The 27,677-nt window shown below is 32.6% G+C and overlaps 3 protein-coding genes across 5 annotated transcripts; 1 reads left to right on the forward strand and 2 right to left on the reverse strand.

Annotated features, from left to right (window-relative positions):
* Positions 1 to 852: 852 nt before the first annotated feature.
* On the reverse strand, positions 853 to 4,911 carry LOC109153533 (exosome complex component RRP43-like). Of its 3 annotated transcripts, none has more exons than XM_019301402.1 (9): positions 4,803 to 4,911; positions 4,228 to 4,426; positions 4,084 to 4,133; positions 3,898 to 3,967; positions 3,713 to 3,818; positions 2,823 to 2,889; positions 2,089 to 2,164; positions 1,414 to 1,721; positions 853 to 1,136 (listed from the first exon to the last, which is right to left on the reverse strand). In XM_019301402.1, exons 2-9 carry the CDS (start codon positions 4,385 to 4,387, stop codon positions 1,053 to 1,055), a joined length of 921 nt encoding a protein of 306 aa, XP_019156947.1. In that variant the 5' UTR covers positions 4,388 to 4,426; positions 4,803 to 4,911; the 3' UTR covers positions 853 to 1,052. The 3 variants fall into 3 exon arrangements, with proteins under 3 accessions (XP_019156947.1, XP_019156955.1, XP_019156943.1); XM_019301410.1 differs by having other exon boundaries at positions 4,790 to 4,911; XM_019301398.1 differs by having other exon boundaries at positions 4,821 to 4,906.
* A 3,919-nt stretch (positions 4,912 to 8,830) lies between these two features.
* On the forward strand, positions 8,831 to 12,982 carry LOC109151128 (cytoplasmic tRNA 2-thiolation protein 2). The gene is made up of 7 exons (XM_019299049.1): positions 8,831 to 9,232; positions 10,148 to 10,496; positions 10,581 to 10,667; positions 11,564 to 11,685; positions 11,849 to 11,927; positions 12,424 to 12,818; positions 12,905 to 12,982. The coding sequence occupies exons 1-7, from the start codon at positions 8,886 to 8,888 to the stop codon at positions 12,951 to 12,953; spliced, it is 1,428 nt and encodes a 475-aa protein (XP_019154594.1). The 5' UTR covers positions 8,831 to 8,885; the 3' UTR covers positions 12,954 to 12,982.
* Positions 12,983 to 13,306: 324 nt separating this feature from the next.
* On the reverse strand, positions 13,307 to 16,459 carry LOC109151134 (protein N-terminal glutamine amidohydrolase). The gene is made up of 6 exons (XM_019299054.1): positions 16,309 to 16,459; positions 15,938 to 16,043; positions 15,082 to 15,159; positions 14,832 to 14,962; positions 14,597 to 14,721; positions 13,307 to 13,746 (listed from the first exon to the last, which is right to left on the reverse strand). Exons 1-6 carry the CDS (start codon positions 16,362 to 16,364, stop codon positions 13,586 to 13,588), a joined length of 657 nt encoding a protein of 218 aa, XP_019154599.1. The 5' UTR covers positions 16,365 to 16,459; the 3' UTR covers positions 13,307 to 13,585.
* Between the last annotated feature and the right edge of the window lie 11,218 nt (positions 16,460 to 27,677).

Here is a 27,677-nt window from a genome sequence, read left to right on the forward strand (position 1 = left end):
AAGGCCTTAAGGCCAGTTGCCACATTGCCACATTATGGCAGCTGGTCAAAATTATTAGGCTAACCTTATCCCTACAAATCTCTTCAACTTTCTATAATGGGTCCCACTTCCGCATCACTCAATTTACAAATCATTTACTATTCACACTACATCTTTACAATATTCTCTCACTTTCTAAAGTGGTCTCACTTTCATATTATATTATTATATTATAAATATAATAATATAATAAATAACTAATAAGAAATTATAAAATAAATAAAATAAAATAAAATAAAAAGGTACACAAAGGCTGCCGTTACAAGCTTTCTATCCAACATGACAAAAAAAAATTAAAATAAAATAACTTTTAAAAATTCACATCATTTAGAAAGGGGGTGCTGGTTGGGATGGGGTTAGCCTTACGAAGTATGTATATATATATATATATATATATATATATATATATATATATATATATATATATATATAATATTATATTGAAAGTTGCCATGTTTTGCTGCCATAGCTACAATTACCTAGCTCGGGTTTAGACCGGTTAGGGGCTTGGGCCGTGCTTGAGTCTAGACCTAGATCGATTCTCGAGAATTTTTTTAAAGACTTGAACTGATCTTTAACAAGTCAATTTCAGTCAGATAGTGAAGTATACTTTTTTCAAACTAATTCAGGATTGGTTAGACCTTGAACCTGTCCGGCCACCCCTAAGTGCAGTCCACAGAGTGAAAAGACTTCAGCCTCCAAAAACAGTAAATCATTTTGTGCAGAGAGGACTTTAGTATTATGTGCATTAGAAGAACTAGGAATACAGTATACTGTATACAACAACCAGACAACTTCATGTGTAAATAAAAAACAATGTAAAGATTAAACATTTCATAAGTGTACTTTTATACAAAGTAAACATAACAGATTTGCCAATATGCAAATAATACCCATTGATATACAGCAAAAATTTTCCGGCTACTTTCCCGGAATTGAGAATGAAATAAATAAGGGAAGAGACCAAAGAAAGCCAGCTGCCAGCTGAAATGTTTGTATGGATAATAGTGCACTCAGTCCACCTCCATATCAGAAATAGCTTCATGTAATATCTTTTTGAGTTCATTGATTCTCTGCCATGCCAATGTCACACAACCCTGAATGTGAGCAGTGATCAGAATAGCAACTGAAATTTGTATCCTTTACAAACATTAGCAATCATAAATTGTCATTTCGGCATTAAAAAGATCAATTTTTCTTTGTGTGTGTGTGTGTTGGGGGGGTTAATAGAGGAAAAATAGATAACTATATACTTCTGCAGAAGCTATCAATTTATCATCATATACTTGCTATGAACCATTGCTATGAACAGTGCACACTGGGAAATTATGAAATTGCCTCCAGGTAGAATTAAGCTAAAGACTGCAAACTAACCTGAATAGCTGATGTGTTGGCAACAGCAGGTCCCCCTGGCTTGTAAAGAGACAAGAGCTGATAAGATGAGTCCAACACCACAGTAACAACTGTTTCCATTAGAGATTCCTCCTCTGCTGTAGGGTCTGCTATGATATAGCTCTTGTGAAGTACACATGTCAAGGAAAATGGCACATTCTTCAATTTGAGCTTTCGCTTCTCTTCTTTATTAGCAGGTCCTTTCAATTCCTCGCTAGCATTCTTGTCTTTGTTTTTGGGGACAAGAACTACTCTTCCATCATCATTCAAAGAAACGATAGGGATTCTTACTGCAAGAAATGAAAGTTCTCTATAATGTTGCTCATCAAAGTTGGTTATTCTTAGCTTTTAAGTGATTGAACTGATGATGAATTTCTACTGGAACCACACAAGAACTTCGAGGGCATACTTGGGCAGACACCAGGGAAAGGGAATGTATCTTTTCCTTGACTGTAATTGGATGAACAGCAATGTCCATATAATTATAGCTTATACTACCTTCAATTACTTTTCCAATTGAACAAGCAACAAGGATGTTGATGGCATATGAACAAATAAAGATTTATATAGAGACAAACAACAGGATTGCACCATACCCGCTGAAAAACCAAAAAAAAAAAAAAAAAAAAAAAAAGGGCAAAGGAGTAGCAAACTTACAATGTGAAAATGCAGCAACTGCTGAAAGTAATGCAGCATCAAACAGGGCACCATCAGCATCCAAACAGTATATGTCCTGTACAAGTGGACAAAGATCAAGCAATATGATTTCCCCAACGCATGTTAAAGGCAATGCCATCATCAGCAATTATATATATTCAATAATGCATTTGATGGCACAAAATAGCACTAGTGAACTAAGCTTTACTTTAATTGCTTTATAGTTTCAGCCAAATGGAACTTACTCATTATTCAAGGATTAAATTTGCTCAGCTATAGGTTATAAAACTTTTCTCCAATGACAATATCCTCTCAAAGTTAAACTTAGCATAGTGCTTTACACACTATCACGTATGAATTTTTTCTCCTGCCCTTCCTTCTCCAGCCTCCTTTTCTCTGCAACATCTATATGGTTTATTGTCTCAATCTTGTGGTAACAGTGATTCTAACCATCTCCAAAGATAAGGGCATATTCTGTTGTTATAGAAGTGATATGCATGCACACCTTTGTCTGTATTTCAACTTGGAAGAACTCTAAAAGCTCGTCTAAAAGTTTTTGGGATTCATGTCAGGATCATGAATGATATATGAAGCAAAATAGTTATATGCTTATTCTTCAGACTTTGAGACAAGCAGAATCGGAGATATTAAAAAAAAATAATAATAATAAAAAAAATAAAAATAAAAATAATAATAATAATAATAATAATAATAATAATCTCTGAATCCCTTACCAGATAGGCCATCCAAGCAGCTTTCCCGCTAAACAAACATAAGTCTTTCAAATCAATCATGCCAGAACTACAAAAATTTCAATAGGTAAGTCAAATTTGATAAGAGTGGAAAGGACACTATATTCTCTCAAATGGAAAAGTAGAATTCCAACAAGAAACAATAGAGGATGAGCAATTAAATGTACAAATGAAAATTTTGTATAGATAAATTTAGGCATGCATTTTCACATAACATATAACTAGCCATAAGTCATGCTAAAGCAATGACCAATAACTTACAACTCACTATATATTCTGTTTTTCACACTAATGTGTGCACCATTTGGGTATTTATATACTGCAGGCCATCTTCCCTCATAGAACAGGCTCCTTTTCAGGTCATAGGTAAAATTAGGTGAAGCTCATATACATCCTCTCTTAAATCATTCCTTTTATTGCATTAAAGATTCAAGGACCTTGTGTGTGTGTGTGTAAGCCAGATAGCTCAGCAATTTTTTTCCTGCTTTGTCCCCCAAATAATTAAATCCCCCCCCCCCCCCCCCCCCCCCCCCACCCCAAAAAAAAAAAAAACAAAAAAACAAAATTATAGGGGAGGAAACAAGGAGAAGGATACGTTGATTAGAAACGAAAACATGAAGAAGAAGGTTAATACAAACCAAAAATTATAAGTTTTTTAAAGTGTTATATCAACTGATAAAATAAGTTTCATTTACCAAGAAATTTTCCATCACGAAAGATTTGGCTATCTATGAGTGTGCATAAGGTATCTATGCAACATTTCAACTTCAATACACAATAAAATATTTAACCCTAACACATAACCATATGAAGACTAAAAGGCAAGTAAAAGTTATGAGCAAATTGATGGATTAATGTTGTAAATCACATGCCTAGTGATGGTTTCTAACAGTTGTTTTGAAATTACAGGAGCAGCATCTGCTGGCCTGCCTGGTCGGACCACGGGAGAACAAATTGGAGGCATATGGAATTCAACAGCTGCAATTAAAATGTCAAAACACTTAGAAGATGTATACCATCAGTATTTAATGACAATAAGAACCCAAATATGGCCAACCTATGGATCCCTCATCTGGTGATTCAGCTGTAGGTGTCATGATTTCCATTTTAATTGCAGCCAACATTGTCTTGTGTATAATAACAGAACAAAAAGGAAAAATGAGTATGAACTATGAAGAGACACTATTGCTGAAAGAAAATTATGAAGAATTTAACCCAAAAAAGAAGTGAGATTTGCACTTACAGTGGATCCAATCTTCACAAGTGCTGATCCATCTGCCGATGCAACACTGCCTACAGAAAAAGGAGAGTTGGAGTTTGGATATAAATCTAAAAGAAAAGCCAATGGTTCACATTTGATCCCCAATCAAAATAGAAATTAACCAACCAAGTACAACTGTTGTGTATCTAGCTTCTCTGATTTCACGGGCATCGGGTCGTATTGATTTGGCATGATGGCTATCATGAAATTGCATAGGAAAAAGGTGTCTAAATGCATCCAGCTCCATTTTTGAAGAATAATCACCAGAGCCATTGGCAACAGCCATTCTTTTGAACCTTGGTTGCCAGGTGAGAAGCCCCTAACCCTTAAACACAAGCAAATAAGAGAATCAAAATGGAGAATGAAAATAAGAGAATCAAAATCGGGAGAAAGCAGACAATCAATCCCAGTTCAATAAGCAGAACGAAAATACTCCTTTTGAAGCACACTGCATTCCACATTTGGAACAAGTTTTAACGCTACAAGATTCGTTATGCTTATTTTCCATAAGAGAAAATACTTATTGCAATAACGGTAAACTCATTTCAGTGCAATGTATATAATTACGAAGACATGAACCAATACACAGACATCAAACACATGACATCAATGTGCCAATTACAACAGAAAATTACTTCAAAAGAACATTCGTTAAAGCAGACAGAAACGGCAAAGAATATTTTTTCACCTAAGAAATGAACCTGTTTAGCGGAAATTACCAATCTGTTTTCTGACTGATGAGAAGGAACGGCCGCGGAGCGCAGTGGCGGACGGTGGAGCTATGGTTCAATTCTCGGCGAGAGAGAGTGACACCGGGGCGCGGAAAAGACACACATTTAATATTTTATTTTGAAAAAAATTTGTATTTTTGGTCATACGGTTATATCTGGGTTACAATTGTAGTTATACGTATAAATATTTTTAACCCCATGTATGTATAAAGTCATAAAGAGGCCATTTTAGTACTTAGACTAGTCATAAAGTGACAAATTGGTGATAGAAATAATTTTGAAGTATTAAAATTGCCATTTCGGATATAATTTATAGAGTAAAAATACTCCCGTATATAAATTAGAGACTAAGTTTGTACCACAAGTATAACTGAATAACCAAAAGATAAATTTTCTATTTTATTTTTTAATGACAAATTATATCATGGACTATGGTCCACATTCTAACATGGATCACGGATAAATATTCATTAGTAATATACTGAAATTTTATTTTAATGTACTGAAAGTTATTTTATGGTAGTATACTTACGATCACAAAGTTGTGTAAACTATGTATATGATACATTATTTTTATGCATAAAGTACATTATTTTTCTATGGATATGCTAGATTATTTTTATGCATATAGTACATTATTTGTATACGCAATATTTATTATTTGAATATTTATAAAATAGTATGAAAATAATTTTAAAGTTTATTATTTGTGTGCGTGAGGTTCATTATTTAAGCAAGTACAAATTAATTGAAGGTTGATTTATTTAAGTATGTATGTATATTTTATGCACATTTATATTGTATATATATGAAGTTTATTATTTGTAGAATATAGCTATACTCACCCACCCTCTTTACTTTAGAAATTGAATATTCAGTAAATCGATATTTATTATTTGTATGCATACAATATACATAGAACGCACATTTATGTGGGATAGTTATGCCATGGAACCGTGTTCACCATTCATGGTGAACACGATCCCAACGGTAACAGTGCATTGTTATCTTTCTTTCTTTCTTTCTTTTTTTCCTTAATTAACCGCGCGACTTTTCTTCTTCATTTTCACATTTTGCGGTTTCACTTCCTCTTCGCGCAAGCTTCTTCAACATAATCTCATAAAAAGAAAATTCATAATTTCATAACTGCACATTCATAAATCCATGCCTGCACATTCATAATTGCATGGATTTATGAATTTGCAGTTATGAAATTATGAATTTTCTATTATAAGAGTATGAATTTTCTGTTATGAGATTATGAATTTTCTGTTATGAGATTATGAATTTTCTGTTATGAGATTATGAATTTACAGTAAATTCATAATGTAAATTCATAATCTCATAACAGAAAATTCATTATTTAATAAATGTTTTTCTTTCATGCGATTATGAATTTTCTATTATGAAATTATGAATTTACAGTACATTCATAATCTCATAACAGAAAATTCATAATCTGGCCAAACGCGCGCCGTTAACACCACATTAGCGAATTACTCCCTCTGTCCCATTTTGCCTGTCCTGTTTACTATTCATTGGTCAATCCAACTCTTTTTTCATTGCATATTTTCTTTAGCAATTTTTAATTATTTTTAAATTTGATTTTTTATGTTTAATAGTACTTTTAATGTAGTTTCTAAATATATAAATTTTATATACTAAAAATAAACTTAATATTATGAAAAATTGAAGTAAAAATAGTTTCAGTCAAGCCTCGTTAATCGAACCAGACAAACAAAATGGGACAGAGGGAGTATTTTTTTTTCTGTAAAAACAGCACCGTTTGGATCCGTGTTCACAAGTCATGGTGAACACGTTTCCAGGGCATAATTTGCCATTTATGTGAATGTGCTTTGATACATAGCCAATAGCCAAAATTTGCAATAGTTATATTGTGCAACTGAATGCACCATGCATGGTGCATACGATGCAAAACGACGTCGTTTTGACTAAAAACGCGTGTCTCAGTTAAAAAAAATCAGGTTCGATTCTTGGCAATAGCATTATTGTGGATATATAGTTATGAATTTCTGGATATATAGTTATGAATTTATGGATATTTAGTTCATTCATTGTGGATATTTAGTTCATTCATTGTAGATATTTACTTTATTCATTCACTGTAGATATATAATTATGAATTATGGATATATAGTTATGAATTTCTGGATATATAATTATGAATTTATGGATATTTAGTTCAATCATTGTGGATATTTAGTTCAATCATTGTGGATATTTAGTTCATTCATTGTGGAAATTTAGTTCATTTATTCACTGTGAATATATAGTTATGAATTTATAGACATATAGTTATGAATTTATGGATATATAATTATGAATTTATGGATATATAAAAATGTTATTGCCGAGAATCGAACCTGATTTTTTTTTTAAGTGGGACGCGTGTTTTTTTAACCAAAACGACGTTGTTTTTGCATCCGTATGCACCATGCATGGTGCATACGGATGCACAACATAATTTGCGCAAAATTTGTCATGGACTATGGTCTATGAATCGTTATATCCTACACCACGGCGCACATAGCACTGTGCGCCGCGCGCCTTCCAAAACGACGTCGTTTTGGGTAGTGTTGGGAGGCGCGGTAGGAAGTTGCTGAGATTATGTGTATTTGTTCACAACGTTATGTGTATTGGTTCATACATTTATGTGTATTTTTTATACAATTATGTACATTCTTTTTATACAATTATGTACATCCGAATCAGAAAATTTGTGTGTATTATGTTAAGAGTTGATGTGTATTATGTTAAAAGTTTATGTTTATTATGTATTATGTTAGATTATGTGTATTATCTTTTAAAAAGAGTATGTATATTTTGTTATATAATTATGTACATTCATGTATAACATTATGTGTATTCTAGTATAACATTATGTACATTCTTGAACAGCGGGTTTTTTTTTTTTAAGAAAAAACTACTGCCATTCACTGGGGCGGAAAATTTCAAATAAAAAATAATTAAAACGACGTCGTTTTGCATCTGGGCGCATAGTGCAACGCGCGCCGTGGTGTAGGATATAAATTGCCATGGTCTATGGCAAATTATGCCCTGGACCCGTGTCCACAATGAATTGTGGACACGGGCCCAAAACGACATCGTTTTAAAAAAAAAACGCGTCATTTAGTTAAAAAAAAAAAATTCGCGCGCGTTTTGCCGTTAACGGCGTTATTTATTTTTTTTTTTTTTTTGATTATGAATGTACAGTTATGCCGTTATGAATGTACAGTTATGCCGTTATGAATGTACAGTTATGCAATTATGAAATTATGAACACAGAGCTCTAACATTATGAACTTACAATTATGAACATATATAATGATAAAATTATGACCATGTAGCTTTAAAATTGTGAATATATAGCTTCAAAGATTATGAATGTACAATTATAGAGTTATGAATCTACAGTTATGGAGTTATGAATCTACAGTTATGAGATTATGAATCTACAGTTATGGAATTATGAATGTACAGTTATTGATCGAATTATGAACAAAGAGCTCTAACATTATGAACTTAATATTATGAACATATAGTGATAAAATTATGAACATAGAGCTCTAAAATTGTGAACATAGAGCTTCGAAAATTATGAATATACAATTATGGAGTTATGAATGTACAGTTATGACGTTATGAATGTACAGTTATAGAGTTATGAATGTACAGTTATAGAGTTATGAATGTATAGTTATTAACATATAGTAATAAAATTATGAACATATACTTCTATAACAAAGTGATCTGAAATTTTAAAAAAAAAAAAAAAAGAAGAGATAACAGTGCCTAACGGCACTGTTACCCGTGTCCAGCAAGCATGCTGGACACGGGTCCAAGGCATAACGATTGATGGTCTATGGTATAATATATGTTTTTAAATTTTGACGGCTTTTTTTTAAAAAAAAAATCTATGGGCCTGAAAAATATTGGGCTAATTGAATCAGAAAAACATAAACGTCCTGAAACTTGAGGTCCAAATCAGAATAACTACCCTGCACTCGCGACTCGCGATCTCAGTGAAACAAAATGGCGTGCAACGCAGCAACCTGCGACTCCGGTTGCTACAGAGACGCCTCCGGCGAAGTCGGGGAAAAGGAGCAGCAGAAGCGGCCGGTGACCGGGAATAACGGAGATACACCGGGTGCGAACAGCTCCGAGTCCTCTGGCAACCGCATCTGCGTAAAATGTAAACTTAATGAAACCATCACTGCCAGCGGCGGCGGCGGCGGTGTAAGAGGAGATGGCGAAAGGTTCTGTGCTGATTGTTTCAGAAGTAATCTGTATGGGAAGTTCAGGTTTTCAGTTAGCTCCAATGCTATGATCTCGCCTTCGGATAACGTCCTTGTAGCCTTTTCCGGCGGCCCCTCCTCCAGGTCTCTCTCTCTCTCTCTCTCTCTCTCTCTCTATCCAGCTATACATTTGTATAGCTCTTTGTATGCGTGTAATATATGTGCGTTTATGCTTGATCATATGTTTTCAATCCTATATTGTTGGGTTTAAGAAGGGTTTTAAGTCCCCTTTGGCGGTAAATGTAATATGATAGGTAAGACTGTAAGATATAAAGTTTTATGAATCTTATTTTTCAGTTTAAGTCTGGTTTCTAGCTTTTATATATTACTGACAATGATAAAAATATTACCTTTGGGCGGGTTAGGGCCTTAGCTTTGTCTACGTTTTTGTAAAAACATTATCTTTGATTATTTTGTTTCTCTGTGTGACAATAAATGGTGGTGGGATGTACAGAGTAAATGGCTTCTGCTCTTTCTCATTCAAAACAATAAAATAAGCCATAGTGCCCAAGAAGAAACTAGTGTAGTCTCTTGGTAAGGAAGATATAATGATTAAATGTTTTGTGAAGTTATGTGATACTCTTGTACTGAAACAATAATACCTTTTTAAGTTAGATTCAAGAAGAAATACCTTTGTGTGTGTGTGTGTGTGGCTGAAGATGATTTAGTGGTTCTCTGATCCAACTTATTTTTGGGGTTGTCTATAAAAAATGCTTTTAGGGGTAGATAAGAGGAAAAAGACCTATTTCTCAAGAAGCTCAAGGTTGTGACCTTTAAAAAGTTATCATTTGCAATAAGCAATAAGCTCCCGGTGTACCTTTGATATATGAATATTGGAAGAGACTGTGACTTTCCGTATAGCTATCGATTGGCTATCAAAAGTCTTTCAATTGCATGTGGATAATCTCAATCACAAGTGTGCAATCAATTTATGAACTGTACAGAGTGTACTAGAATTACAGATCTTTATCACAGGATATAATGCGATTTTCTTTCCAGGGTGGCTCTTCATTTTGTTAGTGAGATGCAAGACAAAGCTCAGAAGAATTTTGAAGCCAGCAGGGACCGAGCATTACCTGTTTTTGGTGTTGGGGTTGCATTTGTTGATGAACGATCAATTTCCCCAGTTCCTTGTCATGAATTTGATAAAGCAATTGAAGAGATGAAACTGATTGTTTCAAATTTGGCTCCACCACTGAAACAATTCCATGTTGTCCCTACTGAGTCTGTCTACTCATTAGAACCTGCTAATGGAAGAGAGCAGCTGAAAAAGTTAATTGACGCTGTTAGTGATACAACAGGAAGAGAAGATCTTCTGGAGCATTTTCGTATGTTAGCCTTGCAAAAGGTTTGGCCATAAAAATAGTTTACATATTTTGAACATTGGATTGCATAGAGATCTCATCTAAATAATGCTGATTTTTATGTGCAGACTGCTCTTGAAAATGGATACACCAAAATTGTCTTAGGCACGTGTACATCAAGGATTGCTTGTCATGTACTTGAAGCAACTGTCAAGGTTTGTTTCCCAGTCCTTACCCTTTAATTCTGCTAATGGAAGCGGAAACCTAGTAAATTGAGATGCAGTATCTAATAGAACTCTGTTCTTCTAGCAACATTATCTCCCTAGTTTTAATGTGCATTGTTATTCAAAATGAGCAACCACAATATATGCATGCGTGTGTGAAATTCATTTAAACAGAGTTCAGAGTTACCATGGACAAGGGGATCTGAACTTCAAAAGTGATCTTTGTAAATGATAACTGACAGCCTGATGACAAGGCAATGCATGAAAGATGATTTTTTCTATCTTCCCCCTAGAGTTTATGGAGTGAAATATGATTTTTCTGGAAAATTAATCCTGTGTATTTTGAATTATAAATATAGAATGCAAAAGTGCCATGTAGAAATTGGACCATTTGAAAATCTTTAGCAGAGGGGAATTTTTTTTATTCTTGATGGCTTGATGTAATGAAGTGCTGAAAACCTAAGAACTAAACTGTAGTGATTTGCAAAAAGGAGTTGATGTGATCAATTAGCCTCCTTAATTGTTCATTTTACTGATATGACAAAAAAAGAAATTATTTTTTGATTTTGTGAACTATTGTTTTCTAACTCATTGCCGAAGAACTGCTTATATATTAGCTGGGCATATATTCTCTTCTAGTCTGAAGTTTTTGACAAAATATCTAGTCTCAACTTCATACATCCATGACATAACGATGAAAAAGTTGTCAAAACAACATAGATTAATATTGGTGTAGTCGAGATATTTTGCAATGTCTAATAACTACAGACAAGTCTTTGCTATGGTGTTGTAATTTCAAAGGAAGTTGCCTAGTATGCAAAAAAAAAAAAAAAAAAAAAAAAAAAAAAACTGTTCATCTTTGTCACATTGCTATATTCTTCTACCAGGGCCAAGGTTACTCCTTAGCTGCAGATATCCAATACGTTGATGCAAGATGGGAAATTCCAGTATTGCTCCCCCTTCGTGATTGTTTTGCTCATGAGATGAGTTTGCTGTGCTGCCTTGACAGGTTTGTTTCATATAATGCTATCTCATTTTAACTAATGCCCTTTATGAGGAAATTCTATTTTATTCAAGTTTGTCTCGTATACGAACAGAATTTATATCTTTCACTATTCTGTGCATTTAAATTACTACTCCATGATGGAACTAATATCCCTTTGGCAGGGCAGTTTAAAGACAGTAGAATTGTTTAATGGTCTACGTTCTGGCATCAATGGTCTGGTCTCCTCATTTGTGAAATTATTGCAGGTAAAAAGCAACTGATTAATCAAATTTAATTTTTTAATTAAAAAAAAAAAATTCTTGGCCTTGTTTAAGATAACTAGCAAGATGAGTGGTGTGATCAAAAAATCATTTGGGAACCATTAAGAATGTGGTTCCCCTAATCTAGAACAAGATATTTTCTGTTGTGTGTATATAGACAGGTAGTATGCAATTAGTTGACAATTATTATTTAAATGTTTGTAAATAAAGGGCATTTATTTGTTTGAAATGGTATTTCATACTTCCATATAGCTTTATTGCTTGATTTTAGCTTGAACCTTGCATTAGATTTAGGATAATACTTGCCAAATCAAGGTCATTAAAAAGCAAGATCATAATTTGCATTAATCCATTGGAAGGAGATTCAATCTGCATAAAGGAGTGGCCAGCTTAGACTTAGTATGGCTTTTGAACAATCTCACTGATGAGATAATACATTAGGTTAAAGTTGATTTCTAAATCTGTAAATATTGTATTTCAGGAGGAGAATCCATCCAGAGAGAGCACAATTGTAAGAACAGCAGGAAAGCTTACCCCTTTCCATTTCAATAGAATTCCAGAAGATAACGAATATAATGGTCACACAGCATCTCAGAGGAGGCAGAAGAAATACAATATCAAAACTGATAACTTGATTCCTCAAGAGTCATTTTGTCCCATATGCAATAGTCCAGTCAAGATCTCTGACCTTACAAATTTAACCCGTTCTGAGGATGTTCAAACAAGTATAGATCTTACAGGGTCATGCTGCTCAAGTTGCCAGTTTCAAATTTTGCCCGGGGAGCTCTCAGCTATAGACTATTTTCATTCACTCCTACCAGACCCAATAATTGCCCGAGCAAAAGATGCAAGATTTATCCATCAGAGCAGGCTAAGGTAAGAAATGTCCTCTGCTCTTAGCACATCATATCATGTTTTGACACCCTTTCAGTAACGCATTTTTTCTTGGTTTTGTTTATCAGGGAGCAAATAGAGGACTGCTTGCTCTCAGACACTGAAGATGGAACCTAAGCTTATGTTTGTAATTCATTGTTTATAAAGAAAGAAAATTGGCATAAACCCAAAGATTATCAGCTCCTGTGGGAAGTTAGTCTTTTGTAATTCATACTTGTATTTTTCATTGTTTATAAAGAAAGAAAATTGGCATAAACCCAAAGATTATCAGCTCCTGTGGGAAGTTAGTCTTTTGTAATTCATACTTGTATTTGGGATGTTTTTCCTGACAATTATATTTACCAGTGTATTACAAGGTTAGTCCAGTGTTGGTGTTAGTACAAACTTGCCAAATTCATTCCACTGTATAATGAAATTAAATTTTTTTTAAAAGTCAGAGGATCATGAAGCATGATGAATATGAAACAAGATTTTGATGAATTTATAGCTAATTGCTATTAATTCTTGAAATTAATCAGAGCATATAATTGGCTCTTTCACACCCTATCTTTGATTCCTGGATTTGATGCAGTCTACTAACATTTGTCAAGTAAATATTGATTGAAAAAAAAATCCCCATAGCCTTCATGGGATGTATTAAACACATTATATCTATAAATTTCACAGAACAGAAGAAGAATATGTCCAAAAGTTTACCAGGAAAAATAAAACTTCACCAATCGTTGCAAAGCCAGCACACACCATTGTTATCAATCATCAACCAGAGAAAGAAATTCCTCCAGTAGGCTTTCGCCCACTACAATGCCAAACTTTTGCGCGAGAGCTGCCTTCACCATATCAGCGGTTAGGTTTTCAGCAGCATCTTCAGAAGAGATTTCAATATACTCATTTAGATTGTTCGAGATTCCATCTGTACAGGCAAATATAGACAATTGAGATATCGACACAATAACATGAGAATAACTTCATGTACGAGTTCTATGCAAAAGATCAGAAAATCTGGGAGTCATCAATTAAATACTAGAGCTTGTAAAATCGTAACTGAGGTAGGAAAGTATAGCAGTTCAATTAAAAAGGTCTTGGAGGGAAGAACCTATCTACAATAGTATGTCCTCCCTCAAACGAACTAAATTTTATTAAGAGCATCATGAAAAACAAGCTAGCTCTACATGTTTGAAACAATGACAAGATAAAAGCAGAGAAGCATAAATAAGCATGTTTTCCTTAAATTTTGAGGTAACTGTGATGGATCTCAGCCGTACATTATGCTTACTTCCCAGGGGGGACCCATCCTGGTTGCCATATCCTACTTAAAACCACTTGGTGATAAGTAGGTGAACATTAACCATTTAACCACATCCCTCCATGGTAAGTCACAATGCCACGTCTCGAATCGAGTAGGGGCTGAACTCGGTCAACCTGGCCGACGCCCAACAAATTGATAGAGTTGGTTGTTGAAGAGATAACTTTCTTCCAATAAATTTATAAAAATAATAAAATAAGAAAAAAAATTGCAGAACCACACACTAATTAAAAGATGGATTTTAAAAAATTAAAAGAGTTTTATATCTTATAGGCACTGTGGAAATAAGGTTACCACTTTGTATGGATGTCCTCTTCCAAAGAGCATTAGAGAGTTAGTTTCAACAAAATGATAACATTTCAAGGGGAAGTTTTAGACTTTCAGCAAAGTGGAAGCATAGACTTTTGGTGTATTTGCAGCATGAAATGATAAATAATGGTTTGTTTCTTGCATTTACCTTCAGCTACAATGGCTTCATAAGGAGGAGGTTGAGCCATCCAGTTTCCCGCAGTATCTTTCATGTGACTTCTATCAGATGCAAATGACGGGAGGAAAATTGGTCCATGCACAACTCGGCAAGATCTGAAATGAAGAAAACCAGATATTTATTAAGATATCATGTAAGGAGCATCAACTGTTCAACCTTAGAAATTGCGCATTATATATAATCTATTAGGGTAGAGTGTTGTTACCTTTTAAACTCTGAAAATAGCGGAAAAGAAGGACGAATGGTTTCAGCAATATAGGAAGATAGAGGAGAAGGAAATGGAAGACTTGAATCTAAATCCCACACTAGGTGTGAGGAGTTTCCATCTTTCTTTTTCTGGAAAAAGACAAAAACGCACAATGGTGAAATCATTGCTTCAATTAACGAACGAAATATGTTGGCTTTTCAATCCTTCTGAACAGATGATATGAGGACATGGAAAGACAAGTTCTCACCTGTATGCATATGACATGATAATCCCAAAGAACAACCCCATCTGCCCTATGGCTGGCCTTTTGATTCCATAGAGGAACCTGAAAGAATGTCATGGCAATGAGCAAAGTTGCATCCTCAGACAGGTCTAATCATTTAATTCGTTTACACAAGAGGAATAATTGACAAGCACATTGATGGATCTCTCGTGACTGTTGGAAGTCAAGCACGCTTAACCACAGAGCTCTTAGGCTATCTGGTTGACATATCCTACTTAAAACCAATTGGGTAATGGGGTTTGGGAATTAGGAGTCCGTCTCTCAATCTATTTTATATGAAAAACATTATACAGGTGCTCAGAATTAAGCATTCAAGTGAGCGAAACTTATATAGCTTAGTATCCTAATTCATGGAAATGAAGCTTAGAAGTTTTCATGACTTGCAAAGAACATTGCATTGCCTCAATGGTGAAAAGGGCTAATTTTGTTTAATTCACCATAATTGCAAACTCACCTAAGAAAAAGGTCAAGCATGGCAATTAAGAAACCACTCATGTCAATTTGGTCCAGGAGACTCGAACAGGAGCAATTTGCTAAGTCACACACCTAAAACGATTTTATACAATTCTACACACAATTAGGAAATGACAGACCAATATACTACCAAAACAAATTGATAGATTATTAGTGTCCATGGAATCATGAGAATATGGAATTTATAATCCATACCAGTTCCTAATGACTCACAAATAATCTTTCTTTTTTCCAGGTAGTAAGTCATTTCACTTAAACAATAATAACTCTAGACAATGAATCATCTAATAATCCTTACAGAAATCATCAAGAAATGGAAAATTAAGAAGAAGGAAACTGGGCATGCCTGCTTCTTCTCATTGGAGATGAAAACAGCAAACAGATCAGAAGCATCTGGATTTGCCACCCCATCAGCACACAGCTTCTTGCACAGCAGGTATACATTTTCCTCACTACAATCACAAGTGAAATAAACACAAAGGGCATCAAAAGTTTCAGCTTTGAGTAAGCAATCAAGGCCAGGCCAGGCCAGAACAACATCAAATATCAATTTTGTGAATGACACCAAATTCAGAACAAGAAATAACCTAAACAATCAAGGGTTAGAAGAATAAATTAGAGATATATGAAAAAAGAAGATTTGGAATCAGTGTCGTAAACAAAAAAAGATAAAAGAAAACGCACATTTTTCACCCAAGGCAAGGAGTATTCTCGTACCAGTAAAAAGGGGTGTGTTGAAAGGTAGACGGCTCCAAGTTGGTTGATGTTGTCATCTTTCCGATTTTCCCCTTTTGGCCGGCGGGTGTCGGAGGTTGAAAACGTTGGATTTGTCTGCAACTCTGCCACCCGAAAAGGTTTAAGGATCAATGTCTCAGAGTCTGATATGATTTTTCACTTTTTCCCACTTTTTTTTTTTTTTTTTTTTTTTTTTTTTTTTTTTTTTTTTTTAGTATTCTTGATACTAATATTTGTGCATTTTTCTTTATATTTGGTATACCTATTAGTTTTGAGATCTCCTTTTTTATGAATACTTTTAATAAAAGATATACTTTAGTTCTCAATGAGAGTGGTATTGACTCTTTCTATTTCAGTATTTTTTTTTTGAATGCTGGTGGCTCAATTACATAGCAGCTACTAAAACACAAAGAACCAATAATGCCTCTACTAAGGCTCGAACCAATAATGCCTCCACTAAGGCTCGAACTCATAACCTTCTAAATAGAAGTCCAACCTGAGTACTATTAGACTACATAGTCTTGGTCTAAAAAAAAAAAAAAAGATATATAGTTTTGTCTAATTTTTAATTTAAAATTATTATATTTAAATAAATGTATGGTATCTCTATGTCAATGACAATAATACCAAGAAAGAGAAATTTTCAAAATGGTCATTCAATTATATCCCAGTTTTGACCTTCTTGTACGTTCATGCTCTCAATCGTTATGCTATGGACCCGTGTCCAGCATGCATGCTGGACACAGTAACGGTGCCATTAGTGGCACCGTTCTCTTCCACTTTTTTTTTTTTTTTCATAATAATTTCAGACCACTTTGTTATAAGAGTATATGTTCATAATTTTATCACTATATGTTCATAATTGTAAGTTCATAATGTCAGGGCTCTGTGTTCATAATTGCATAAGTGTATATTCATAATTGCATAACTGTACATTCATAATTCCATAATTGTACATTCATAATTCAACAACTGTAAATTCATAATTTTCGAAACTCTATGTTCACAATTTTAGAGCTCTATGTTCATAATTTTATCACTATATGTTCATAATTGTAAGTTCATAATGTCAGAGCTTTGTGTTCATAATTCCATAACTTACATTCGTAATTCCATAACTGTACATTTATAATTGCATAACTGTACATTCATGATTCCATAACTGTACATTCATAATGCCATAAACAAATAACGTCGTTGATGGCAAGACAAAATCAATTTTTTTTTTAACTGGAAGGCCGCGTTTTCCCTTAAAACGACGTCGTTTTGAACTCGTGTCCACAATGCATTGTGGACACGAGTCCACAACATAATTTGTGTCATGCTCTTGTTTTGTAGTCGGGTTAGGATCAAACGATTTGAATCAAAGTCAAACCCGTCAATGTTTAGGCCTATATAAAGGGCCTTAGGCCTTCCTTATAAGGATCTTCTCCTTCTCCACTGGACTCTCTCTATACATTTAATAAAAGAAGCCATTTGGATAGGGGTCTTTCATCCTTTCTTGATCTTCATACAATTTCTACGCATATTATACATTGTTTATATACACTTTGCATATGCGAGTTGAATAAACGATATCAACCCTTTTTCAAATTGGTCATATGCCTTTTAAGTGAACCCAAACTGATCCTTCATTCAACTATTAGATTTTAAGTCAAATCAACCCCCGTTAGTTAGGTGTGAACTTGGCCGTCAAATTAGAGGGCAAAACAGAAAATTTACCCAGCGCCTTTGATTTTTCTCCCAAATTAGCGAACGGATTGTTGAAGCCTGAAGAACCCTAATCCAATTGAAACTAAGCAAATGTAGCAAAATTCTTCCAGAGCATATCAGGAAACGCTAGATTTTACGCAACAACTTCAGTATATTCAGCAATGGAGTCGAAATCTTTATATAATGGAATATATGAGTTAAATTTTCTATTTTACCCTTTAATTTAACGCCAAATTCACGCCCAACTAATGAAGGATCGATTGACTTAAAATCTAATAGTTGAAGGACCAGTTTAAGTTTAATTAAAAGTTATACTGTTATAGGACCAATTTGATAAAAGACCATAATCGGATGACCATTTTGAGAATTTCCTCACCAAGAAATTATAAAATTAATATTTTATTTTAATAGCTAAGTTTGAATTTTTTTTTATCGAAAAGGGGGATACCCTTGGCTAGAAGAGCCTACACAAAAGTAATGACATGACGCATAGAGTTTTACTACATGTATTTCCAAATTCTACTACCTCATTTATACTCCATGACATGGCAAACAAAGATTGACTATTTTTATCATGTGGGTCCCATGAAATGTGTCTACATCAAAAATTTGTGAGAGGAAATACAAATTGAGAGTAAGAAATGGGAGTGCATGTAGTATTTTCCTATTCAACAGATGATGACGAACTTCAGCATCCCCATTGCGATGACCTGTCTGAATTGGAGTGATATTTTTGAAAATCCATCTCCTTAGATCATCATTCACATCCGCCGACCTATTGTAACGAATCACACGCCAGAACGGCATCGCTTCCCAACAGTCTCGGAAGATGTGAGCCGTTGTTTCCTCGTGGTCAGCCCTCTTCTTTTTTCTCTCAGACACTTAAGATGAGACCTAAGCTTGTGTTTGTAATTCATTGTTCTCTCTGCATTCTTGAACTTTACAGGGTACGTACCGTTAATGGTGAATCACGTAAATTCAATACTTTCTCTGGTTCTCTCTATATATAGATTTATGTCTTGATTATATTTATTAAAGATGTAGATATATGCTTTTTTATTTGGATTAAACTCACTTAAATTTAATTTGTACACTAAGCTACTTATTTAATTAGATGAAACCCTTATTATTAATTAGAGGAAATTGTAGATTAAGATGTGACGATCCAATGACATAGTCCGAAGATGCATTCTGAAATTCCTGAGTGCATTGATCCATTGCCATTCGTCTCCAATGACCAATCCATATAGTGGGCAATGTGCGAAATTTATGCTGAATATTAAAACATTTATAAATAGAAAAAATTAAAAACTATAATTCAAATTATATATACATAAATAATATATGTATTTTAACACACATATGATTTATCATTCATAAAAAATTAATTTTTTTGAATGCTCATAAAAATTTAATTAAAATACAATCAACAATATAATTAATTTTTTTTTGAATGCTACTGACTCTATTACATTGTAGTATCTGTTCAAACATACTTTCTCAGTCTAATGAAGCACAAAGAGTTAACAACGCCTCTACCGAGACTTGATCTCATGACCCCCCACATAGGAGAGCTGGTCACTACATGTAGGGGTGTTAGCGAACAGAGCTTTCGACAAACTATTCGTGTTCGTGTTCAGTAAGCGTTCGTTTATGTTCGTTTGTTAAGGTAAACGAACTTTAACAAACAAAATTTAGAGCTCGGTTAATAAACGAACAGAGCTTGAACAGTTGTAAGCTTGTTTGCTAAGAGATCGTGAACAAGCTCGTTTGTGTTCGTTTACTAATGTTCGTGAACAAGCTCGTTTATATTCGCTTAATAATGTTCGTGAACAAGCTCATTTGTGTTCGTTTAATAATGTTCTCGAACATGTTCACAAACATATATTATATTATATTATATTAGTTTTGTAGTTGTGTTGTTTGTTTGATTATTGTTCGTGAACATATATTATTTATTGTTGACGAACGAATTGTGAGCAGGTGTTTGTTTATTAAGTATTCATGAACGTAAATGAATATGTTCGTGAACGTGCTTGTTAATGAACATGTTTGTGAACGTGTTTGTTAACATTAACGAACACGTTTGCGAACGTGTTCACGAACGTTAACGAACACGTTCGCGAACGTTAACGAACACGTTCGCGAACATTAACAAACACTAACGAACGCTTAACAAACGAACACGAACAGGATTTTCAAAAACCTTAACAAACGAACACGAACACGAACACTCCAAATTCCTTAACAAACGAACACGAACAACCTCCGTTCGTTTATGTTCGGTTCGTTAACAGCCCTAACTACATGCCATCTGAGCATAAGGTGCTTAGCAATCAACAATTAATTAATTCTATAATAATTTTAATAAAATAATAATTAAAGAATAATTCTGGAAATAATCTTATTTTTGATCAATCCATAATGTTATAAAATATAAAGTACATGATGAAGAGATACAAAGAGTCTTAATCAAAATAGGTAGAATAAATATTAATACTCCTAATAATATAGGAAGAGGAAAAATAGATTTTAGTGTGCCAGGATACAGAATGGCAACAACAACTTTTATTTGTAATAATTTTGATAAACGAAAGCACATGCGAACTATTGGTAGTAACATTTTCCTTATTTGATTATATATATTATAACTACATACATAGACATATTATTAATATTATTTTGTGGGTGGCCTTAGGCCTTAGCTTGGTTCCTTTAATTCACTTAGGTAGTCTTACATGGGCAAGTATAACAGCAAGGAGGGCAACTGCATATTTCCAGCTTTCTGCGCTCCAATTCGTTGTAGAAACTCTTGGACAGGCGGGGAGTGAAATATTGGTCTATTTTCGATTGTTTGACCACCGCCTTATTGTCGTCGCTAATAACATCAACCTCTGCCACCGCCAGTGCTTCCCTGTCCGATGAAAAGCTACCGACAACACACAACATAACAACAACTAACACTGACATTCCCATATTCTTTGCCATCATTCCTTAGCTTCCTTCTCTTAGCTTCTCACACTTAGTTGTTGTTTTCTATCTAAGATTGAAGCTAAGTATATATATACAACCAACCAAAGTATGTATGTTCTGTATATATATATAGCCTTCTGTAATCGACAATTCCCTTTAATTTAATTTCTACTATGCCTGCATGCAATTTTGTTTGATTCCTTTGATGTTGAGGCCGGCCTGCACTTGTTGTCTTTGCTCTTTTATATATATATATATATATATATATATATATATATATATATAGGTTAACTAACAATGCTTATCTTGCTAACTGAAATTTCAAGAAACATCATTAATTATATTATTGGATCTACCAATGAATTATTTTGAAACTTTAAGGTCATCAGACTGGAGATAAAACTTAAGAAGCACCCTGCTGGCTGGGAATATATATCTAGTATGTATTATCTATCTATCTACTATACTAATAAGGGGTAAAGAGAGTTAGGTCTATAATAGGTTAAAAAAAATGATGGTCAAATTTTTTAATCAAATGAATGACTATTAGATTTTAATTTTTCTTTAAGATTTTTTAATTTTATCCTTAATTATATGATTATCCGTTAAATATTATCTTCTCCGGTAATTTCTGTTTGTTCACCGTTAACTTACTCATTGATTTCAATAAGAAAGGTCTTTGGTTCGAACCTCATTCCAATCAAAGTTGGCATAATTAGTACTCTATTTTACTCTTATTAAATTAAAAATAATAATTTAGTAGCTACAATAAAAAATAATAAATATGCATTTCTTTAATTTAGAATTATGTGTCTACAATGTCTTTATTCAAAAAAAATTATCCATTATCAATAAATTAAATAAGAGAAATAATTTCATTAGTTATAGGGATAAAGTACAAATAAGCCACTGAACTATTTGGGAAAAAGCAATTAAGCCATCGAACTCAAATAACCCACAAATAAGTCATTGAACCCGGAAAAAAAGAGCAATTAACATTTTTAACAAGTTAACTCTAGATTTTTGCTGATTGGATTGCCAAATGTTTATTTTATTTACGATTTTTTATTATTATAATCCACCTACATAGTAATATATTTTAAAGTAATTATAATCAAAGTAGTTTTGTCTTGTCTAGATCTAATTTATTTATTTATTATTATTTTTTAAACAAAAGATCCAGTGAAAAAATAATAATAAATAAATCAAATCTCGACATGACAAAACTATTTTTATTATAATTACTTTAAAATATAATCCTATCCAAGTGGATAATATTAATAAAAATAATAATAATGAACGTAAATAAAATAAACATTTGGCAATCCAATCAGCAAAAACCTGGAGTTGACCTGTAAAAAATGTTAATTGCTCTTTTTTTCAGGGTTCAATGGCTTATTTGCTCTTTTTTCCGGGTTCAATGGCTTATTTGAGGATTATTTGAGTTCGATGGCTTAATTGTTGTTTCCCAAATAGTTTAGTGGCTTATTTGTACTTTATCCCTTAGTTATATTGTCTTTATTTTTCTCAAATATAAAAATTCTTTACATTCAAATTCATCAATTAATTATATTCGCTACATTGTCCCTACAATGTCTTTATTCAAAAAAAAAATTATTCATTATCAATAAATTAATTAAGAGAAATAATTTCATTAGTTATATTATCTTTATTTTTCTCCAATGTAAAAATTATTTACATTCAAAATCATTAGTGAGAAAAGTGGCATGGGAGCCTTAAGGCTCTAATTGAAAAATAAGTTTGCCCATCCGTTGATATATGGGCAAGCAGTGAGCCAGCAAAACTGGCTTTTGTTATTCAAGGAGTCGAAATGGCTTTACAATTTTAACTTTTTTTTTTTTTTTTTAATATAGAGGTGTTTTGGGAAAATCATTCTCAAAAACGCTAAGTAAAAATATTGTAAAAATTGTAAATTTTGTATTTTTAGTGGTTTGGAACAAATTGTTGTCCCAAACTGTTGAATAACCAAACACTTTCTTTAGCATTTTGATCTTTGGGTTACATTAAATAAAATTTTAAATTTTTACTACTTCATCTAAATTTCTTAAATTAGGAATTTCGTTATCCACAATAATTTATTCAATAATAATGGTTGAACTAAATGGACACCGAGTAAAATGCTTAAAGGACTGGTACCGTTGATTCATTCATTGATCTCTATTTTAAAAAAGTTTAGCGACAATTATAATGAATCTCCTATATTATCTTGTATTCATATATTATGAGTTACATATTTAAATAAACAAATTTGACATTAAATTACTTATGTATGAACTTCTTAGATGTAATCTTGCATTGATATACTTTTAAATATTTATTTAATTATTAAACATTGGGTATTAAAATAATTAATTTTAAAACTAGTTATTATATATATATTGGATATATATCATATCATGTAGTATGTTTTTTTTTTTTTTTTTTTTTTTTTTGAATACTAGTGGCTCAATTACATATGTAGTATGATTTTTAAATAAAATAATTAATTTTAAAAAATAATTAATTAATTACAATTATTTATTTAAAAAAAAAACTAGAACTGTTGGAGACGATTCGTCTCCGGCAGGCTTCATCGTCTCCATTGCCAGAGACGAAGAGTTTCTCAAAAGAGGACAAATAGTGAAGATGATGAAGACAATGACAATACTACTCAAAAGAAAATTAAGAATACTTAGAAAAATTCAAACCTAAAGGCTAAAGTATTATTTATTTAGACAACCATTTTTAGACTAAGTAGTTAGACTATCGATTTTATAAAGTTGCAAACATTTTTTTTAGTGACAATTATAATGAATCTCCTATATTATCTTGTATTCATATACTTTGAGTTACATATTTAAATAAACAAATTCGACATTCAATTACTTATGTATGCACTTTTCATATATAATCTTGCATTGATATGCTTTCAAATACTTATTTAATTATAAACATTGGGCATTAACTCATTCGTCCAATGCACGTGTAAAATTACAATTAGGCCCCTGAACTAAAAAAATTACAAATGATGAGTAATCAAACTCAAAAAAAAAATTACAATTAGACCCCTGAACAATGCAAAATAATGCAATTCAACTTAAAATGACTTGTTGACCTGATAACAATTTGATGTGGCGGTTACTTAATTTTAAAATATATTTTTTTATTTAAAAAATTTAAATTAAATAATATTAGTTAAAAAAAAAAAAAAAAAAAAAAAAAAAAAAAAAACTCGTCTTCTCTAGTGAGAAGACGAGGGGCTGCCTTCTCTAGTGAGAAGGTGACATGGTTTGCCTTCTCATCGGAGAAGGCGACCCAGGCCGCCTTTTCACCATAGAAGAAACCCAGTTGCGGGTTGCCTTCTCTGGTGAGAAGATGACTTGAGGCTGCCTCCTCACCGGAAAAGGCAACCCAGTGAGAAGGTGACCTAGGTCTCCTTCTATGTTGAGAAGGTAACCCAGTTACCTTCTCCAGTGAGAAGGCAGCTCCTCACATTCTCACCAGAGAAGGCAAGATTTTTTTTTAATTTTAAATTTTAACCAATTATTTAATTTAAATTTATTAAAATAAAATTAATATATATATATATATATATATATATATATATATATATATATATATATATATATATATATATATATATATATATATATATATATATATTTCAAAATTCGGTAACCATCACGTCAGCATGTTACCAGGTCAACCGGTCATTTTAAGTTGAATTGTATTAGTTTGCATCGTTTGAGGCCTAATTGTAGGTTTTTTTTTTTTTTTTTTTTTTTTTTTTTTTTTTTTTTTTTTTTTTTTTTTAGTTCGATGGCTTAATTGCAGTTTGTTGTGTAATTGAATGCCATATTTAATCCTTATTCCTATATATTATTACTAGCATTTTGTAATGCGCGGAAATTTATACCCAATATTAAAACATTTATAAACACAAATAATTACGGAGTATAAATTATAATTCGAATTATATATACACAAATAATATATGTATTTTATGCGCGTACATATATGATTTACCATTCATATAGAAATTTAATTAAAATATAATTAACAATTAAATTAATTATATAATGATTTTAATAAAATGATAATTAAAGAATAATTTTGGGAATTGAATAATCTTATTATTGATGATGATATAAAGTACATGATGAAGAGATGTATGAATACAAAGACCCTAATTTAACTAAGATAGAAATGATAAATGATAATATTCCCAATAATATAAGAAGAGAGCCATAGAGAATGAATTATAGTGTGCCTTGCATATAGAGTCCTAGCTAATAGCACTAACTTTTATTTGTAATAATTTTGATAAACGAAAACACATACGAACTATTGGCACGGTAGTAAGATTTTGTGGGTGGCCTTAACTTGAATTGGTTCCTTCACTTAGGTAGTCTTACATGGGCAGGCCCAACAGCAAGGAGCGCATCTGCATATTTCCAGCTTTCTGCGCTCCAATTCGCTGTAGAAACTCTTGGACAGGGGAGTGAAATATTGGTCTATTTTCGATTCTTCGACCACCTTATTTTCGTCGCTAATAACATCAACCTCTCCTAGCGCCACTGCTTCCCTGTCCGATGAAGAGCTGCCGACGACGACACACAACATAACAACTGCAAACACCGTAACAACAACTAACATATTCTTTGCCATAATGATTCCTTAGCTTCCTTCTCACTAATTAAGTTGTTGTTTTCTTTATAAGATTGAAGTATATACAACCAACCAAAGTATACATGTTCTGTATATATAGCCTTCTGTAATCGACAATTCCCTTTAATTTAATTTCTACTATGCCTGCATGCAATGCAATTTCGTTTCATCTAGTGATTGTTTGATTCCTTTGATGTTGAGGCCGGCCTGCTGCACTTGTTGCCCTGTTTGGTAAAATGGTTGTTAGCTGATAGCTGTTAGTAGTTAGCTGATTGTGTTAATTAGAGGGTATACATGGTTGATAACATTAGCTGATTGTAGAAATGTGTTTGGTAAATTAGCTGTTAGCTGATAGCTGTTTGGTATAATTTCTTTTATCAAAAGACTAATTGAAAAAGTTGCTTGGAGTAGCTTTTTGAATTTTAGCCTTTTGAAGTTATAAAAAGCTAATTAACCAAACATTTATATTGATATTTTAACTAAATCAAACAATTAATAGTGGTCAAATAGGTCAAAATTGACCTATAGACCAATTTTTTACCAAACAGGGCCAACGTTGTCTTTTGAATTGCATGCTCTCTTATGGGTTAACTAACAATATAATGCTTATCTTGCTAGCTGAAATTTCAAGAAACATCATTAATGATATTATTGGATCTATCGATGAATTATTTTGAAACTTTAAGGTCATCATCAGAATGGAGATAAAACTTAAGAAGCACCCTGCTGGGAATATATTATATATTACTGGGTATATATCATATCAGGTAGTATGATTTAGTCAAGGGAGATATGTAATTGATTTGGATATTTCAAATTTACATCAAATCACTTCCAATATAATGGAAAACTCTACTATACATTATACAATGAAAGGTTTTTATTTTATTTTTTTATTTTTTATTTTTTTTTGAATGGTACAATGAAAGGTTTTTAACTCGACCACTCAATTCAAAAATGTCATTAATATTAGAACCACGAAAGTTGAATTTTTGAATATATATATAAACAAAAAATAAAGTATTGTATTAATTACGAAATGCTTCCTAACTAATTCATATGCAAAATCATCAATCATTTCATGTACATGTTCTTGTAAAACTAGTTTAATATATAGGTAAAGAGTTAATGAACAATTTGGTCTCTCAATTATTAGCGAACTGTCAATATAGCCCCTCAATTGCTTATTCATCGATTTGGTCCCCGAAAACAATTATTTTTAGTCGATTTAGACCCTCGGGTCGTCTTTCGTCGATGGCCGGAGGGACTAAACCGACTAAAAATAATTGTTTTCGGGGACCAAATCGACAGCCATAGTGACTAAATCGACTAAGAATAATTATTTTCGGGGACCAAATCGATGAATAAGCGATTGAGGGACTACATTGACAATTCGCTAATAATTGAGGGGCCAAATCATTCATTTAACTCTATAGATAAATTAAAGACTGACTCTTAAAAAAACATATTGAAATAAGATTATTGTAATGGATCACCTCTTGAGAAGTCGACATTCATGACCGATTCAGAATCTAAACTCTACTCAACTCCTACTATTGCATCAGTATCGGATGAATAGGACAACTTTCACTTTAAATAATTTTCACTTCAAACCCTGTCTTAATAGTGTGTAATTCTTTTTAGGTAGTCATCATTTTCTATGTCATCCTTGACTAGCCTCTATACATTCGTTCAGACAATCAAATGATGAGCTAAGAAGCTATAGTATGTTATTGCATCCATTTTTTTTATTGCATCATTGACCATGGCCAATTGGTTGCTAGTGTTCATAACCTTAAATTAGCTTTAATTTGTAGTCTTTATACGTTTTGAGTATTTGAAAAAATGACTTATCAGCCGAAGTCTAGCTTATTTGTCTGGTCAAACAGCTAATATGAATGTTTGGTAAATAATTTTTTAACTTTCAATAGTTTATTAATATCAACTTATTGTATTTTCGTTTTAAAAATCTAATCTCCCCTATACTTATATTTGGG

This window comes from Ipomoea nil, unplaced genomic scaffold, assembly GCF_001879475.1.
Source record: "Ipomoea nil cultivar Tokyo-kokei standard unplaced genomic scaffold, Asagao_1.1 scaffold0268, whole genome shotgun sequence".
Lineage (NCBI taxonomy): Eukaryota > Viridiplantae > Streptophyta > Magnoliopsida > Solanales > Convolvulaceae > Ipomoea > Ipomoea nil.

Bases quoted from the DNA above. Each gene is read 5' to 3' on its own strand.
- LOC109151134 (XM_019299054.1), bottom strand. From the start codon at position 16,364: ATGACAACATCAACCAACTTGGAGCCGTCTACCTTTCAACACACCCCT. The intron at 14,722-14,831 runs GTAACAACACTC...TCTTCATTTCAG, and splicing joins CTATTTTCAGAGTTTAAAAG to ATCTTGCCGAGTTGTGCATG. The intron at 13,747-14,596 runs GTAAATGCAAGA...TTGCCTGTACAG, and splicing joins TGAAGCCATTGTAGCTGAAG to ATGGAATCTCGAACAATCTA.
- LOC109153533 (XM_019301402.1), bottom strand. From the start codon at position 4,387: ATGGCTGTTGCCAATGGCTCTGGTGATTATTCTTCAAAAATGGAGCTG. The intron at 2,890-3,712 runs GCATGTGATTTA...AAATTTTTGTAG, and splicing joins CTGTTAGAAACCATCACTAG to TTCTGGCATGATTGATTTGA. The intron at 2,165-2,822 runs GTAAGGGATTCA...CCACTTGTACAG, and splicing joins CTGCTTGGATGGCCTATCTG to GACATATACTGTTTGGATGC.
- LOC109151128 (XM_019299049.1), top strand. From the start codon at position 8,886: ATGGCGTGCAACGCAGCAACCTGCGACTCCGGTTGCTACAGAGACGCC. The intron at 11,686-11,848 runs GTTTGTTTCATA...TTGGCAGGGCAG, and splicing joins TTGCTGTGCTGCCTTGACAG to TTTAAAGACAGTAGAATTGT. The intron at 12,819-12,904 runs GTAAGAAATGTC...TTTGTTTATCAG, and splicing joins ATCCATCAGAGCAGGCTAAG to GGAGCAAATAGAGGACTGCT.